The 17,819-nt window shown below is 49.4% G+C and overlaps 1 protein-coding gene across 3 annotated transcripts in view; it reads right to left on the bottom strand.

The window, feature by feature from the left end:
- The window catches only part of PSAP (prosaposin), a 29,160-nt gene extending 15,066 nt beyond the window's left edge, over window positions 1-14,094 (bottom strand). For 2 of the 3 annotated variants that reach the window (XM_068140316.1, XM_068140314.1), the window contains exons 1-2: window positions 13,989-14,094; window positions 1,083-1,216 (exon numbers count right to left, since the gene is read on the bottom strand). In XM_068140316.1, coding sequence (XP_067996417.1) covers window positions 1,083-1,216; window positions 13,989-14,031 — 177 coding nt within the window. In that variant the 5' untranslated portion in view covers window positions 14,032-14,094. The remainder of the gene's footprint in view (window positions 1-1,082; window positions 1,217-13,988) is intronic. The other variant, XM_068140315.1, reaches the window with a different exon arrangement.
- Window positions 14,095-17,819: the final 3,725 nt, after the last annotated feature.

The raw sequence follows: 17,819 nt of genomic DNA, 5'->3' as shown, positions 1-17,819 counted from the left end.
CTAACATTCCTCCCTTCCCCTGCTTCTCCACACACCAAAGCATATCCAAGGTGCTCCAAATGCATCCACAATAAACTGCCTTTTTTCCCCCTAGAACATTCTGGGCCACCACCACAAGCTACAGCTACACCTAGAGCAAAACAGCCCTCACAGGAAAATACAACTTGAAAAGCCATGCTAGATGTGACATTTGTACCATTCCTTACTGTCATACTTTTCATAATTTAGCATAAGCTCTATCTTGGGGAACATTAACTTAGGAGAGTGAGCTAAAGAATCTCAGAACCACAGAATTTTAGGGGTTAGAAGGGACCTCCAGAGGTCATGGAGTCTAACGCCCTTGCCAAAGCAGGATCACATAGCTTGCTTTTTTTTTTGTGTAATAAAAAAGTCAGTTTGGCATTGCTCAGGTTAAGAATCAGAAAAGGCTCTTAAGAGGCTGCGGGGAGACCTCATCACCCTTTGCAACTACCTCAAGCTGGAGCGAGTTGGGGGCTGGGCTCTTCCCACGTGCAGCAAATGACAGGATAAGAGGAAACAGTCTCAAGTTGTGCCAGGGGAGGCTCAGGTTGGGTATTGGGACAAACTACTTTAATTAAAAGGTTCTCAGGCATTGGAACAGGCTGCCCAAGGAGGTGGTGGAGTCATCATCCCTGGAGGGATTTAAAAGGCTCATAGATGTGGTGCTGAAGGACATGGTTTAGTGGTAGTAACTTAGCAGTAGTGGTGGGACTGTGAGCTCCAGGTGAGCAGTCAGACTTGATCTCAAAGGTCTCTTCCAACCTCAGCACTTCTATGATTCTATGAATTTGGAGTGGGTTTAAGAAAGAGGAAGTTTGGAGTCTGAAATCCACTAGCTTCATTCCATACAGTGCTCAGTGGTTGTGCAACAGGTCACAGGAGAAGTCAGCAGACACATTGTGCAAGGCAGAGGAGTGGAAAGTAGCTTCTATCTAGCACCCAGATTAAGGTGTAGCCAAATGCAGCACTTAGCTTTGATCAGAGACAAAGATCTTCAGCATCAAGTGGAAACCAGCTTCCTCACCTAGGGGTGGGAAGGAGTCTCAGCAGTTGGTACTTACTACAGTAGGCTTGCTCCAGACATTCTGCTGGCAGTGCTTCAGCGCCCCGCACTGCGACGCTGTCCGGATGTTCTGACACCACACCTCCGGGCCCTTCGTGCACTCCTTCTGCCACAGAAGAGGGCTTGCCACAGCTGCCAAAACAAGACATCTCCTTTCAGCTGCACGCTGGAACAATTGCCACACCACAGTGAGCAGCTTCATGCCCCAGACACCACTGAGGTTTGCTAACATTTTTAGGCACACTGCAGTCCAGCCATTTCTGACCTGAGAAAGAAGTCACTAACGCAGCGAACGCAACCAGAGAACTCCAGAAGACCACAACAGTTGAGCTCTCCCATTGAAGTGCCCAAGCCTCAGCACTTCAGCAGCCCATTCCCCACAACATCCACCTTTTGCAACCAAAACCCAAACCAAGCCACCAGAAACAGCCCAAACCCCCACATCTTTAGCACCCAAGTGCTACCAAAAGGCTTGAAATAAGAGAAACCGCTCGTTGCAGAAATGCACACTTCAGACAGCTGACCCCCCCTTGGTTCTCCTGTTCTACTGTCCTTGCAGTCACTTCAACCTCATACCACCAGCCATATCAAGCCTGTAATTGCTGTCTGCCTGCCTTCTCCCAGGTGAACCACCCTCTTCTCATAAAGCAACTGCAAGTGCTAGGGATCTAATTGGATTAGAAGCCACAACACTGCACACATCACACAGAGGACTTCACAGCCAGGTGCAGACCAAACCAAGTCATAAGATCTCAAGGAAAACAAAAACATCAAAGCAGAAACAGGACAGAAAGGCTGTGAAATACATTCTACCCTGTTGCTTTAAAATCTATTACATCTATTTAGGCTTTCTTTCCTCTTGGTCAGTCCAACTGCCCGCAGAAGAACGTGTGGGGGTGAAATAAAAGTCCACGTTCTCAAGTCTGAGAGTTCCCCACATGGAACTGCCTTACAACCTATAAAGGTTTGAAGTTTATTATGGAATATCATTTCTGGACAGTTTTTCTTACAGAAATAGAAGAGATCTGCACTATCAGTATGTGGACAAGTTAATCAACTGCATCTTTTAGCTGACTTTCCAAGCTACTTTGATTTTCTTGTGCTGTCTGGACTAGGTCCCCAACTTCTCCCAGCTTCCTAAAGCCATCCTACCTGTTGGTAGGCTCCAGTTCTTCAGCAGTCAGATTTCCTACATTGTATTGACCTATGAAGAAACTACTCCTAAAAATCCTACAGCATACAAGGCTCCAAAGAAATCTGCTGGAAAAAAAAACCCCATCCCAACACTCAAACCAACCCATTCAAAGCTATTAGCTGAACAGGTGTCGTTCAGGAGCCATTATCCTTACCTCAGTGCTGCTCACACACCACAAAATGCTGGGAAATTACAGTGTGGGCCAAGAAGCAGGAATTAAGCTGTTTGATTCCTAGGATGTTTCTACTAAAGTTATGACAGATGAACAATCACTTTGCCATTTCTCACATCCTGGCTCTAAGCAATTAGAGGATCAATTTGATGGCTGAATTACCAGAGCCTGTACTCGGTGCATAGTCACTGCACATCAGGGGCAGGGAAATGCTTCTTCATAGGTGGCATGCTGCAGCCTTCTCAGCTGTTACAAACCTGTTCAGACTGGATTGCACAGAGAAATGACTTGGTTTTCTTACAAGAAAAATGTGCTTTACATGAATAATTTTCTAGACAAGAGCTTGAGGTTTGCCACCCTCTCTCCCAGCAAAGAGCCTAGATTGCATCTTCTTCATTATTCTTCAGCCAGACAGCACACACAGACTGCTTACAAAGACTTCAGACCCTCTAATGCAGTATGGCTAGCAAAATATTTGCAGATGGCCTATTTGAACTTCCAGCACTATTGATCTGGAAGCACTAAGAACAGTTAAATAGCAAAGTCAGGCTGGTCAGCCAAGAAGCTGTCAGCTCTGGCAGGATGGCAATAACCAACTACACGGTTGGTTGAGGGAGTTATTCTTCCCTTTCAGATATGGGTGGGAGGAGGATGACTCTGCAGGCTCAGGCTCTGCCTCTTGACTAAGTCAAGCAAAACCTTGGACTTTAAACAATGGAATGAAGGGTTTCCAACTATTTACAACTATGGCTTTTAACCTGTACCTTCAGTTCTGTACATAAAAATCACTCCCCCTCCTCTGCTTAGATAAAAAAACACTAAAGCTATAAAACTGATCTATAAAACTACAACATAGTTCTTCCAAGCAGTTTCTCAAACTCTTGAACTAAGAAGCCATTAAAGCCCAGAGGAATTCATGTCATAACTTTGCACAGGTTTGATCAAGCTCCCAATGAACTTTCATGTTTTGTTTGGCTTTTTACTTTAAGATCCTTTAAGACTTCAAGTCCATGGGACCCGACGGGATACACCCACGGGTGCTGAGAGAACTGGCAGAGGAGGTTGCTAAACCCCTCTCTATTGTATTTCAAAAGTCATGGCAATCTGGTGAAGTCCCCACAGACTGGAAAAGGGGAAACATTGCCCCCATCTTCAAAAAGGGTAAGAAGGAGGAAGCAGGGAACTCCAGGCCAGTCAGTCTCACCTCTGTGCCTGGAAAGATCATGGAGTGACTCCTGGAGTCACTACTGGCTCAGAAGAATAGTGAAGAGGTGATTGGGAACAGTCAGCATGGCTTTGCCAAGGGCAGGTCCTGCCTGACCAACCTGGTGGCCTTCTATGAGCAGGTGACAAAATTAATAGATGAAGGGAGAGCAACTGATGTCGTTTACCTGGACCTGAGCAAAGCCTTCGACACTGTCCCGCACCACATCCTGGGCTCCAGGCTGGTGACACATGGGTTTGATGGGTGACCACTAGATGGATAAGGAACTGGCTTGATGGCTGCACCCAAAGAGTGGCTGTCAATGGCTCCATGTCCCAGTGGAGGCCAGGGACAAGCAGAGTCCCTCAGGGATCAGTCCTGGGACCAGGCTTGTTCAACATCTTTGTGGGTGACATGGACAGTGGCACTGAGTGCACCCTCAGCAAGTTTGCTGATGACACCAAGCTGTATGGTGCAGCAGACAGGCTGGAGGGAAGGGAGGCCATCCAGAGGGACCTGGACAGGCTGGAGAGGTGGGCACAAGCCAACCTCATGAGGTTCATTAAGAGCAAGTGCAGGGTCCTGCATCTGGGTGGAGGCAATCCCAGGCACAAATCCAGGCTGGGCAGTGACTGGCTGGAAAAAAGCCCTGAGGAGAGAGACTTGGGGGTGCTGGTGGACAAGAAGCTCACCAGGAGCTCTCAGTGTGCACTTGCAGCCCGCAAAGCCAATCAGATCCTGGGCTGCATCAGGAGAAGTGTGGCCAGCAGGGCAAGGGAGGAGATCCTCCCCCTCTGCTCAGCTCTGGTGAGACCCCACCTGGAGTACTGCCTCCAGTTCTGGAGCCCCTATTACAAGAGGGATCTGGAGGTGCTGGAAGGTGTCCAGAGAAGGGCCACAAGGATGATCAGAGGGCTGGAGCACCTCTCCTATGAGGACAGACTGAAGGAGTTGGGGCTGTTCAGTCTGCAGAAGAGAAGGCTCTGAGGTGACCTAATTGTGGCCTTCCAGTATCTGAAGGGGGCCTACAGGAAGGCTGGGGAAGGACTTCTCAGGATCTCAGGTAGTGATAGGACTAGGGGGAATGGAATGAAGCTGGAGGTGGGGAGATTCAGGCTAGATGTGAGGAGGAGGTTCTTCCCCATGAGAGTGGTGAAACCCTGGAATGGGTTGTCCAGGGAGGTGGTCGAGGCCCCGTCCCTGGAGGTGTTTAAGGCCAGGCTGGCTGAGGCTCTGGCCAGGCTGATCTAGTGTGGGGTGTCCCTGCCCATGGCAGGGGGGTTGGAACTAGATGATCCTTGTGGTCCCTTCCAACCCTGAATGATACTATGATACTTCTCAGATCCACCCTCAACTTCCACAGAATGTCTAACAGTCTGTCTTGTCCCTCACAGCCTCTGACCTGGTTGCTAAAGATGCAGGGCAAAAGAGATATTATGCTTCAGATTTATGCTTATTTTTCAGCTGTTTGGGCAGCATGCCTTTAACAAATTCCCTGCTGTATGGCTTCTGTATCAAACAGATGCTCACACAGAGTCAATCACTCATGCCCTGGCCTGCCAGGACACAGCAAGGGGTATTAGCAGTACAGCAGGGTTATGTCAGGTTACAACACTGAGGAAGAAAGAAATTGAAGGCAGCACTCTCAGATCTCTTTTTTGAGATGAGCAGAGGTTACAAAACAACCTTTTCAGAAGGAAAAAGCCTTTGATAGTACATTAAGTACCTGATGCCTCTTCACCAGTTCAGGAGAAAATAGAAACTCCTCCAAAGAGGTGTACACAGACAGATTTTGTTCAGATTCTGCTCAAAGGGCACACAGTCCCTCTGAGAGTAAGGACACAAACATTACCTGCAATCCTCAGCAGCAGACACAAGGTCAAAAGACCTTGAGATCAGCACAGACAGTGAACAATGAGAAGCATCAAACTGTTGAGAAGCCAGTGAGCACCAAAAAAAAACAGGATTAAGGTGGAAGTAAGCTACCCAAACACCTTCCCCACTGGTATGAAAGACCTCCCTCCCACACAACATCAGAGTAAGGTGAAATATCCATTTTTTCCCCAATCAAAAAAGCCAGATTCAGTAAACCTGAATCAGCTGTGCCAGGAGGATGAAGAGTTTCATAGTTTCATAGTTTCATTCAGGGTTGGAAGGGACCACAAGGATCATCTAGTTCCAACCCCCCTGCCATGGGCAGGGACACCCCACACTAGATCAGGCTGGACAGAGCCTCATCCAGCCTGCTCTTAAACACCCCCAGGGACGGGGCCTCGACCACCTCCCTGGACAACCCATTCCAGGGTTTCACCACTCTCATGGTGAAGAACCTCCTCCTCACATCCAGCCTGAATCTCCCCACCTCCAGCTTCATTCCATTCCCCCTAGTCCTATCACTACCTGAGATCCTGAGAAGTTTTATTTTTATCTAAATAAAACAGAAATTGAGCAATGGCAGTGCCCTGCCAGTTAAGGGACACTGGGGAAGTTCTTTCCTTCTGAGAAGCCAACTCTACATTCGATCTTGCCAGTACAGATCTCTCTGCTCAGCTGACTAAGCAAATTTCTTTGTTAGGGCCACACATTGCTGGCACAATTTGGAAAGCAGCTGCAAACAAATATGATGTGCAGTAAGCACAGCTTGCTTTCCCTTCCATCTCCCACAGTGACTCTAAATACAGCTAAGCTCTTAGTTTATTCTGCATTACGTTGAAGTATTTTTATTACCTAACATCTGATACAAAAGGATGCAGCTGCTTTGCAACAGTACCTACTCCATCCTTTTGAATGTCCTAGGAAAAGGCAGGGACAAAACTCTAAAATTCTGCATTAATTTAGATCTTGGGGGTTCAGAAGAGAAGAGCCTGAAATCCCTTCCTGCTCTCACCACTCGATCCTTTTAACTCGTTTTCCTTTTTCATTACAAAACAGCATTTTTCCTCATGTTTTAGTACAACAAAAGCCAGTGTGCCAGGGAAGTGCATGAAGATCTTGTGCTGTTTCACAACCCAATTAAGAGTTTTTAAGTCTTCTCTTGCCTATTCCCTCAAAACAGCCTCTGCTGCTAGAAAAGCCACACTTCCATGTGGCACTTCCCCGCAGCAACCCAAGAGACAACAAAGCGCTGCCAGTTACCTCACCCAACTCCTAATGCTCCCAATGGGATTACCTTCTTATGGCTGGCATCCCTTTATTTCACACATTGTTCTTTATCTAAGGTCATCCATTTTTAAACAGATCTCTCCTTTCTCTGTAGATTAGCTCTCAACAGTCACACGTCATGCCCACCCAAACCTGCCCCCCCCTTCCCTGAAGTTCTTGCACGCCACTATTTTTAGAGCACCCAGAAAGTTTATCTGTGACAGCCAGGGTGTTTCTTGTCCTCTTCCCTGCTTCTTCCTTTCTTAAACTGCCTCAGAGACTTGCTTGCTTCAGTTTCAGTTTTTTCAGTCTTTGTGCCACCAAGCTTTTCCTAAATTGAACAGTGAAAGAAAATGGAGAAGGAAGGAGGAGGGGGAAGTAGAAAAGCTATCCCTGTATAAAGGGCACGTCTTCTGGATGCAAAAGACTTCAGCTTTTGAGCTTCTAGCCAAGCTGACAGCCCACAGGCACCCTAAGATTCTTGCATACACTTGCAGCTTCTCAAAAGAGCAGAACAAAAGATGAGACATTCATACCCACTCTGACCTCTGTGACGCTTGGGTCTGACAGCCAGGAGAAGCCGGCTCCCAGAACAAGTGTTGCCTCAGAAACGCATCCTGAGGCTCAACAACATAAAATACTTCATACGCTGAAGTGTAACAGCAGAATGGGAAGGAGAAACCTATTCTGAGGCCCAGGTCAGCAAGCCTAACACTGCCAGAACACCACTTCATATTGCATGGGACTCTGCCAGGAATTCACACCAAACCCAGGGTAAAAGCTGTGAAGATAAAGGACAACACGCAACTTGCCCCCACAGTGCTACCATCCTACTGCAGTGCTTTGAGCATTACTCCCAGACCTCTTCAGAGCAGCAAGTGTTAATGATCCCCTCCTTCCTCAGCACTAGGCAGCTGGAATGCAAACACTTACATCAAGAAGCTAGTGAAGTAAGGGTGACAGTCCCCTCAGACAATACCTCCTTTTCTACTTGGAAAGCTTACAGAGCCACACATGTGAGAGCACAGTTCAGTTTCTTTGCTCCTCTTCAGGAAACAGGAACCTACAAAGAAGCCTGTAATGGTTGGATTACCATTCTGCAAGGAGAGGTCACTACCTTCCCTGAGAAAAAAAGCCTTCTCTTCCCTCAAATATTTGTGTTAGTCTTCTGCCAGGGAGAGCTAGCCTGAATGTCTTCCCAAGGTTCTGAGAGAAACACCCTAAGCAATTCCCACCAAGGCTGTACTGAACCTACTAATGAGACTTTGGTGAGCATGCTTTAAAGTTAACACCTTATATAAGCTGCTGTGAACAGGGATTCTATGCGGGCCAAGGGAGCCAGATGATAAACCACAAAAACCTAACACAAAGAATCTGAAGACTTAAGCCTCCTCCAAAGCAAACTGTGATGAAAACCTTGCGTAAGCAGCATTTTTAGGGACAGACTAACCTGCAGCTGGCAAGAAAAGCAAGGGGCTGCTCTTCATGTTCATGGCTTGAAGAAAAAAGGGAAGGTAACTTGAGGGGCTGTCAACTCTTATGCCTTTAGAACAGGCTAATTTCTGCTGAGTAGATGAAAGTATTCATCAGGAGGGCTGCCCTTTCCCAGGCTGCGCCACTTGGCAATGTTAAAAGACCATTCACTGCCTCCAGAAACGCCCACAGATCAAGTGAAGGAATCAACCTCTGCCACTCTGTGCTCAGTTAGTTACTGTCTTTCCCCCATTTCCTTTGGGAACTGTAAAAGCAAAGTGTTTTAACTTAAAGAAGTCAAGAGGGATCAACTTCTCCTCACTGAATCTTACAATGAGTATCAACAAGTCAAGGATTAACCTCAACTCGAAGTTATCTGAAGGGCTCCGATACTCCATAGCCTCTCTGGTCACTTAATGAGTTTAAGTAAAACTTCAGAAGCTGTAACCACATCACACACTGCTCACTCACAGGTCCACTGTGCCTCTGGATTAGCAAGGCAGTAAAGCAACCACAAAGATTTAGGAGATTGCAGGTAATCTGTAGAAGAAATTGATGAAATCTGGCTGGCCACTATCAGTACTCCAGGTGCAGGTTAAGCAATTGCTGAAGGTTGCTATAAAGGTTGCAAGAGGATGATTTCCACATTGACCAAAGGCTGCTACCAGGTTGCCAAGCAAGCTGGCTGAGATTTTACTATGACAGAATCCAGAAGATTCTGCACCTGGCAGTCAACAGGAATAAGCAGTCCCATACAGTACGTTAAGCTGGTCCCAAGAAGATAGGAGAAGCATTTTTCCCTGCAGCAGATCCCTAAATGTTTTAAACATACTTGCTCTCTACTTCTACTGTTCTTATTTTGCAGGGGGGACACAGATGGCAGAAAGAATTAACCTGAGTCCCTGCATGAATTCACTATTTAACATCACCCTTTCACCAGGCAAACATACAGGAGTCCCAGCACGGTAGGGGTTTGAAAGGACCTCTGGAGATCATCAAGTCCAACCCCACTGCTACAGCAGGATCACCCACAGCAGGTTACCCACAGTCATGCTCAGGAAAGTTTAGAATCCCTCCAGAGGAAGAGACCACAACCTTTTGGGGCAGCTCCAGCACCCTCACAGCAAAGAAGTTCTTCCTCATGTTCAGACAGAACCTCCTGCATTCCATTTTGTGTCTGTTGCCCCTTGTCCTATCACAGAGCACCAACTGAAAAGGAGTCTGGCCTCACCCTCTTGACCCCCACCCTTTAGATACTGTGATCAGCATTAATCAGATCCCCTCTCAGGCTGCTCTTCCCCAGGCCTCCCAGCCTTTCCTCCGCACACAGATGCTCCAGTCCCCTCAGCATTTTTGCAGCCTCTGCTGGAGTCTCTCCAATATTTTGCTGTCTCTCTTGAACTGGGGATTCCAGAACTGGACCCAGTAATTCAGACAGGGCCGACAGATATTCACACCACCAAGAATGGAAAAGTCTGCTAGCTACACAGAGAGCCATGCCTGTAAGAGAAGACAAATGCTTAGCTACAGGTGACACTGCAGTCCCAGCAAAGCTCAGGTGAAGGCCAGAGACATCCAAAACCTTCAGGAAACAAAAGGGCTATTCAAGACACTGCTGGAGTCGTCTCAGTGTGCTCTGTTTTCCATACTGCTGCCAGTGAAGTCCTGAATGCCAGACACCGAAGACAACTCACCAGGAAGCCCCCTTGGAGAAATGGAAGACATCAGATCCCTGTTCTGAGCAGAGAAAGCATGCCAGATGGATGGAAAGGACCTTTAAGGAGTGACTTCTGGGAGGACAGCAGCTCTCTGGGAAAGCCTGCAAAAGGCAAACTGTGGTGCACATGGTAAAGCTATACCCTACCCAGCTACTACAGTGATGAAGCAAGTAACAGCAGTAAAAGAGGAAGTGTTAAGACATAATTTCTGCATAGTAATCATTTGCATCCTCATGTGAACATAGTCAATGGATCTGAAACTGTTCCATTTGGCAAAAAATAAGCCTTGAAATCTCCCTACAAGTTTCACTTACTCTGCATCTCCAGAAGAATCTCTCCAGATGCAGACTTTCACAGAAGTAGGGGACAAAGCTCATAAAATAGTCAGGGTAAATAGTGTAAATGTGAGACTCTTAAGAGCAAGAAAAATACTGGTATCTGAAATTAAACAATGCTCCCTGACCAAATACACAGAACAACACTGCCTCACTATACATGCACACACTTGACACAACACAGAAGTGCTCCTTTAAACTTGCAACAACAACTCTAAAATCTTAATAGCAGCAAATCGAACTCATGCAAAACCTGCTACATAAATTTAGAAAGTAAACAGAAAATGGACTGTGAGTCAATCCTTAAACCCTTTCTTTGCCAGGTAGTTCTAAGGTGTTGCACCAAATCTGTTTTGAATAAGCAGATCCAGATGAGGTACAGAAACACAAACCCAGTGGAAGCCAGCAGTAACTGCTCCAACTTCCCCCTACAAACACAAGCCCTATGAGGAGAGGCTGAGGGAGCTGGGATTGTTTAGCCTGGAGAAGAGGAGGCTCAGGGGAGACCTCATTGCCCTCTACAACTACCTGAAAGGTGGTTGTAGCCAGGAAGGGGTTGGTCTCTTCTCTCTAGCAACCAGCACCAGAACAAGAGGACACAGTCTCAAGCTGCACCAGGGGAAGTTTAGGCTGGAGGTGAGGAGAAAGTTCTTCACTGAGAGAGTCGTTCGTCATTGGAACACACTGCCCAGGGAGGTGGTGGAGTCACCGTCCCAGGAGGTGATCAAGAGGGGCTTGGATGTGGCACTTGGTGCCATGGTCTAGTCATGAGGTCTGTGGTGATATGTTGGACTTGATCTTTGAGGTCTCTTCCAACCTTGGTGATACTGTGAAACACAAAGAATCATCCTGCAGATGAGACCAGAAAACCCTCCCTGGAAGAACACAGCCCAACCTCCCTGGAGTGTCCCAGCTGACATCACTGTCACCTGACTGAGGCACGGTTCAGTTTTGCTGACAAGCTCCCACTCTGCAGTTCCACCCTCTGCATCGTCTCTGTTTTCAGAGATTCCCAGAAGTGCTGCTTTGTGGTGAGCTGAGCAGCACAAGCCGGGACGGTGAAGAGGCTGCGTATGCCTCCGGCAGCTCTGCAGCTGCGATTGCGCATTTTGCCGGGGGTGACCATGACCAGGCAGAACAGCTCCTGCAGCTCCTCCAGACACAACCAAGAGCAACTCTTTCTATTTATACCTCTTCTGCAAAACAAGGAAGAGATTGTGCAAGGGCAGGTTTACACAAGCCACATGACTGGGGCACTATCAATCACCTCTGTGCTATGTGCCAGTTGTAAGGTGCTTCACATCCACAGCAATCCCTCTTATTCCTCTAGGAAAAGAGGGATGTGTTTTTTCACATGCAAGGCACCTTCCACTGTTTGCCTACTTTAAGCTGCACTGGTGGGCTGCCACAACCTGGGGGGTTTGGTTTGGCCTTTTTTTGTTAGAAACCACACTCCCAACCAGTACAAGCACGCTGCACACTACAGAACATAATCTGAGGTCAATTATCTGCATTTTCTACATCCTCCAGAAGACTCAAATCAGATCCACTCAGCCTTCAATTATCCTGCCCCCAGATGTTCCCCTGATCAGCACTTGCTAGAAGAATTATATATTAGTTTAAAATCCTGGCATAATGATTAAGGCTACTATTTTAAGGAGGGGTGAAGCAATTACATCCTCAAACTTTTTAACCTCCCACTCCCAGTTTATTGCTGTTTGGTTGGTTGGTTTCTCTTCCTGGTAAAATAAAAGTTAATCAGTTCAAGAGAAATTGATTTCTGTTTTAACTCCACACCCTGCCTGCCTGCCTGCCTCCTTTCCTGGTCTCCAGACCAAGCAATAACCAAAGCAGTTCAGATATCCCCAGCCCCGCACCCTCGGCTTTAATTCCTTGGTGCCTCCTTTAAAGGCAAGATGCGCCGAAGCACTGTAAGTAGGTCAACCAAAAACCCTCATGGCCTACCAGCCATGCTGTAAACCAGCCAAGTAACTCCATTAGGCCATGCCAAGGGTGGCTGGATTTTGATACAGCTCATTAGCTGATTTAGCAGTCGCAAACGGCGTTGTGAGGTTGTCGCAGCAAAACCTTCAGCAAAATCTGCACCAGCCTGTCATAGGTGGGTCAGTTAGGATTCCCAACAGAAGCTCAGTGAAAATAAAGGTGTTTATTTGTATGGAAACAGTGACTTCCTACAGAAAAACAGGCCTGACGAGTCTCCTGCTATGCTCAATTGCATACGCATACCTTTAACAGGCAGACCAAGCCACCTCTCGTCGCTGAACTGGTTCCTCATCACTATTTCCCTAGATGTTCTAATGGGAAAGCTGAGGGATACCTCAAGGAAGGTCCTTTTTACCCTTTGAAGCACAAGGAACTGCAATCATTTGAGTGATTGGAAACTGCCCCACTAGAAACTGATGGCAGAGCAGACAAAAAAAACACCCCAGTGTTATTAAAAGCAAACACACAGAGAGTGAAAGCTGACATCTGCTCTCTTCCTGAGACTGTCCATTAAATCTTCTACTTAGGAGGACATTAAAACTCCACTTAGACACAAGGCTAGGCTCATGCACCATCTCAGCAGCATAATTTACTGCAGTCTGCCAGCTGGTTACTTACTCCTATGGCTTCTAAACAGGCTGCCAGGCTTATTTTCAAGTTGACTTGTGAGCTCCTGCAGGTTAGTCACAAGCAAATGGGTTTAAAAGAGTCTTATTTAAAGGAAAGCTCTTCCAAACAATCGTGTGCATCGCTGCATTAGAGCTTCAGTTTGGAGTAGCTAGCCATTCCATGGCACAGCCTGAAGCTGCATGAATCATTTCTGTAGCCATCCAGCTTCAGCAAAGCACAAAAGACGAGCATCGCCTTTTCTAACCACTCATCCTTCAAGGCATCCTTCCCTCTGCCACCACCTTCACCTCGGCAGCAGCAGGTTAAGGAGCAGCAACGCTACTGGAATCTTCCATGTGGAGCAGGAGACCCTAAGGAAAGGAGGCTGCTAAAAGCACACGAGCAGAAAAGGCTATCGCTTGCCGTCTGAAAGAGGATTAACACCTACCCATCCAAGAAGGGTCGAAGATAAGTAAGAGCTGCTGGTGGAAAAACAGTTTTTCTCCCGACTGCTGCTCTCGTCTGCCTCTCGGGCAGGACACAGCCTGACCCGGGGCATGGCAGCGCCCTCAGGAAACCATTTTCCCACCAGCAGTGACAAAGGCTGCTTTCTCACGGGGACTTCTCCCTTCTCCCTTCTCCCCGCGTTTACACCAGCGATCCCCGCCCTGAATACAGCCTTTACCCCACAGCCACCCTGCCAAGGGCGCCACCCTGCCCAGGGCTTCCCCCCGTCAGGCCCCGGCTCCCCGGCGGTACCGCGGCACCGTTAGGCCCCGCACACCGGGCTGCGCCACCGGCCTCCGCCCGTCACCCTCCCTCTCCGCTGCCACCTGCCCCTGCGCTTTCGGCAGCCGGGCCCGGCAGCTCCTGCTGGGAGAAGAGAAGATAAACAGCTTTAGGCCCGGCCTCCCCCCTCCACCTCCTCACAGCGCGCCCTCAGCCCGCTCCCTCCCGCTGCTAAGGGAACACCACCCTGTAGACCTCCGGAGCTAAGCGCGAGGGGGAAGAAAGGGTAGCGAGAAGCGAAGGCCGTGCCGGCGGGCCGCTTACCGGCCGCCAGCAGCCCGAGAAGGCAAATCAGCTGCCGCTCCATGGTAGCCGCTACCGCCTGCAATGCGGCGCCGCCGCTGCCCCCCCCGCCCCTAAATAAAGGCTGCGCCGGCGCCACTGCGCATGCTCTCCCAAGGCACCGCCCCTGCGCACGCGCGGGGAGGGGGCGCGCCTCATCCCCCCCGCCCCCGGCGCCCCCCGCCCTGCGCATGCGCAGGGCGCCGGCTTTCCGCGGAGGGGCGCGAAATGGCGGCGGAGGCGGCGGGTGTTCCGCCGGTGCTGCCCACGGCCGTGCTTCCTCTGGCTACTCCCGCCGCTTGAAACGGCCCTGGATGGCCGGACGAACGAAAGGCTTCGGCCTGCGTCCCTCCCCAGGCAGAGCCGCCGGGGCGGCGGGAGCATCGCGGCTGGCAGGGCAGCCGTCGCTCCGCTGCAGGCTGGTGGCATCTCGCGAAGGTGCAGAGGATCCCCGGCAGGGCTTCCCCTCCGGCTGCCTTGGGGCAGGAGGCGTGGGCTGCCTGCTTGTGCTTGCTGTGCCTGGCAGACTGCGGCTCCCTGTTATCACTGGGCAGCCGGCTATCTGCCTGGCCCAAAGCAACAGTAATTACAGGAGATAATAAGAAAGATAGCCTGAATTGACCTAATTATTTCCCAGCCTCTTAGTCGTGCCCTGTCCCTTGCGCTGATTGAGTCAGCTGGAAAACAAGATAACCCAGGGAAAGAAAAGAGGGGGGGAAAAATGCAGTGTTTTCCTACTGGGTCGACAAACCAAACCAGCTCAGCTGAGAGGCAGAGCTGGTCCCTCGGATGCCAGGCTCCCTGGGACTGCACTGAGCTGCTCGACCAGCTGGTTTTAAAGCCCGGCTGGGGGCTTTGTGTTGCTGAAGGAAGGGTGCTGTTAAACGAGGTGCTGGTCACAAGCCTTCAAATCTTCACTTGGATGCCCTGCTGCCTCGCTGTAACTCACAAGCACTCTTGTCACACCTGAAGTGCCCACGTTCTGAGCCTTATCCTGCCTAGTTTGGGGTGATCTGCAAGGTATTGCCCTTCATGTCAGGGTATAATGGTACTGCCCTGCTAGGTCCCTACCTCCACATCGACTTTTTGTTAAGGACCAGACTTGATAGTGTTTAAGGTTTCCTTGCAGTTTAAAGGTTAAGAGGAAGTGAATCTCTTCTATTTCTGTTTGCCAGTCCATACCCAAATGAATAATGCACATTTCTCTTTTTAATATCAATATTTCCTTCAAATTACAAGCCAAGCTAAGGAGCCACTGTGGGAGGCTTCTTACCTCATTCTCCTTTGCAAAACACACCAGGAGAGCTTGGTGCTTACACAGGGCCTTTGCCCCTGCCAGTCAGCACAGCTATGTTTGAAGCCTGCTGAGCCTCTGCTATCCTCTCCATCAGGAGCCAAGGCTTTTTAGGTAATTCCCAGGCTGGAGCCAGACTCACCTGGACTGAAACAACGAGGCAGAAAGCCACCCTCAGCAGCAATTTTGGCCAGACTAAACAAGCAACCTTTACTCTGGTGCTAAAGCCACCTTGCCTAGGCAGGGCTCAGCAAACCTCTCTTATCTTGGGAGGGCACACCGAGTGCTGACTAGGCACCTTGACTTTCTAACCAGCAGGCAGCCACTAGAGCTTGCAAACAGCAAAAAAAACCCCAACAGCTTTGTGGAGAGTTATTTAAAAGGGGGGGTTAAATGAGACTGTCTGGAACAGGAAAGCTATTTCAAGCAGGCAGGGTGTTTTTCTTCTGGACACCAAAAGGCAGGGGTAAGGAAGGACTAGCATGGAGCTAAGCAGGAGCCACCCCAGTCTGCTCTCATTTTGGGTACCAAGGCCTCCCATGCTAGCCCAGATTTCTTTGAAGGTTTGCCTATTCCAGATGATTTGGGGACTTCTTTTTTTCCCCCCCCTCTCAAGTAGAAAACATACAATGTCCAGCCAGCAGCTTCCTGACAAATTGTCACCATGACTTTTCCTGGGTTAGCCATATACTGTCTGCTAATTTTCCTCACTTGAAAATGGGGTTAGAAGAAATAACATGACATCAAGAGCTTAAGCACTGGCCACCTGCTATTGATGATGGGGCTGCTTGCAAGTGTGGGGAAACCCAAAGGGCCACTCAGCCTGCTGAGACCAGATCTGGCTCACAGATGTGAGGACCATCTGCCTGAGGAGCGACCTTGCAGTGTTGGGGGCAGTGTACTGCAGCAGTCTGCTGTCTGCCTACCAACCTTCCACTTCTGCTGGGCTTCTGCTCAGATTTGGGGGTTTTCCTGAAGATAAACCTCCCAGGTAGGGTGTTGGATGAGGCTTCTCAGGAATCATAGAATGGTTTGGGTTGGAAGAGACCTCCAAAGGCACTCTAGGCCAACCCCAAGGACCACAGGGTGTTAATAGTCACATACAGCTGAGTCATTTTGCTGTGGCTGGGAGAGAAGAGTGTGTTCCCAGCCTAAGCTTGATTTTTTAGCCCCATTTTCTGGGGTGCAGATGCTCTGCACAGTGAAAGTGAGTCGGAAGAGCCCATCCTCCCTCAGGCTGGGAAGGCTGAGAGAAGAAGGAAAGAAAGAGAGAGGGACTCTCCTGCAGCAAAACACATGACTCACTTTCCAGGGGCTGGCATCCAGGAGAGCTGCCTCCCTTACCAACCAGTTGGACCGGGCTGGCACCGGAGCCCAGCTGGCTCCAGAAAGCCTGGTGCTGGGTTTTGCCATGCCTAGGGCACACAAATTCCTTCCACTGTCACCTCAGCCTGCTCACACCCTGCTCTGCACTTCACACGAGCAGAGCAGGTGAGGCATCTGTTTGGCAATCTTGGGAGGCCAGCCAGAGGCCCCTGCAGGCTCTGGTTTTGCAGCCTGCTGCAGCCAGCTCTGCAGGGAAAAGATCTCATTGCAAAAATAGAATAAAAGGGAAAAAACCCACCAAAAACAACAACACAACCAGCCACAAAAACACCCAACCAAATCCAAACCCCAAAACAACCCAAAACCAACCAACCAAACGAAATGGAGGCATTTTCTGCAGCCACCTGGCTTTTGAGCCTTTTGTATTTCCATGCAGACTGCAGCAAGTTGGAGAGGAAGCAAAGCCAGCCACAAATTACAGCCTGGCAGCCTTGGGAAGAGCCTTGGACACGTTTGAAGTTTGTTCCAGCCCAAGCAGGAGCAGCCTCCTCATGACTCACCAAATGGTTTGCCTTGTGGGTCCCAGCTGGACTAGAGAGACTCCCCATCACTAACAGGCTGCATGGAACTGCTCCTGCTCTGATGTACTTCTCTGAGCAGGAAGCATCTGAGCATTTCCCAGATGGGAAGGCAATGCTCCAGGGACTGCATCTGGGACAAAGCTGCAGCGCGATGACACTGGGAGTGGAGAGGACATGCAGGACAGCAGCGTGTCCCCCTCCTCCCGGCACTATCGCTTGTCAGCCTCTGTGCCAGACTTGTTCAGCTCCCTAACACAGCAAAACCACCCTGAACCACAGCAGCAGATGGCTCCTTACTGGTTTAGTGGCCTGAGTCAGCCCAGGGTGCAGAAAAGCATGGGCAGTGAGCCAGCTGTGGGAGCACTGACCCTACGCTTCTCCAGCCCTTGCATCAGCAAAGAGCTGCGCACTCTGCCCAGCCCAGCAGCTGATCCAGCTTTGGGAGTGATCCCTTCCTCTCCACAGGCAGCTTTTTGCTGTCTAAACCTCGTGGCAGCGTGGGATGAAAGCTCCTGAGGACCATCCCCTTTTGGCAGCTGCACCACTGCAGAGCTCTCAATTAGTGCTGGCACGCTCACAGGCCACACTGCTTCCCACCTTCAGCTCAGCCAC

The sequence above is a fragment of the Melanerpes formicivorus genome, unplaced genomic scaffold (assembly GCF_026170545.1).
Source record: "Melanerpes formicivorus ecotype bairdi unplaced genomic scaffold, bMelFor1.0.p_v2 SCAF_6, whole genome shotgun sequence".
Taxonomy (NCBI): domain Eukaryota; kingdom Metazoa; phylum Chordata; class Aves; order Piciformes; family Picidae; genus Melanerpes; species Melanerpes formicivorus.
The sequence above is the reverse complement of the archived record's forward strand: the minus strand, read 5'-3'. Positions and strand labels throughout refer to the sequence as shown.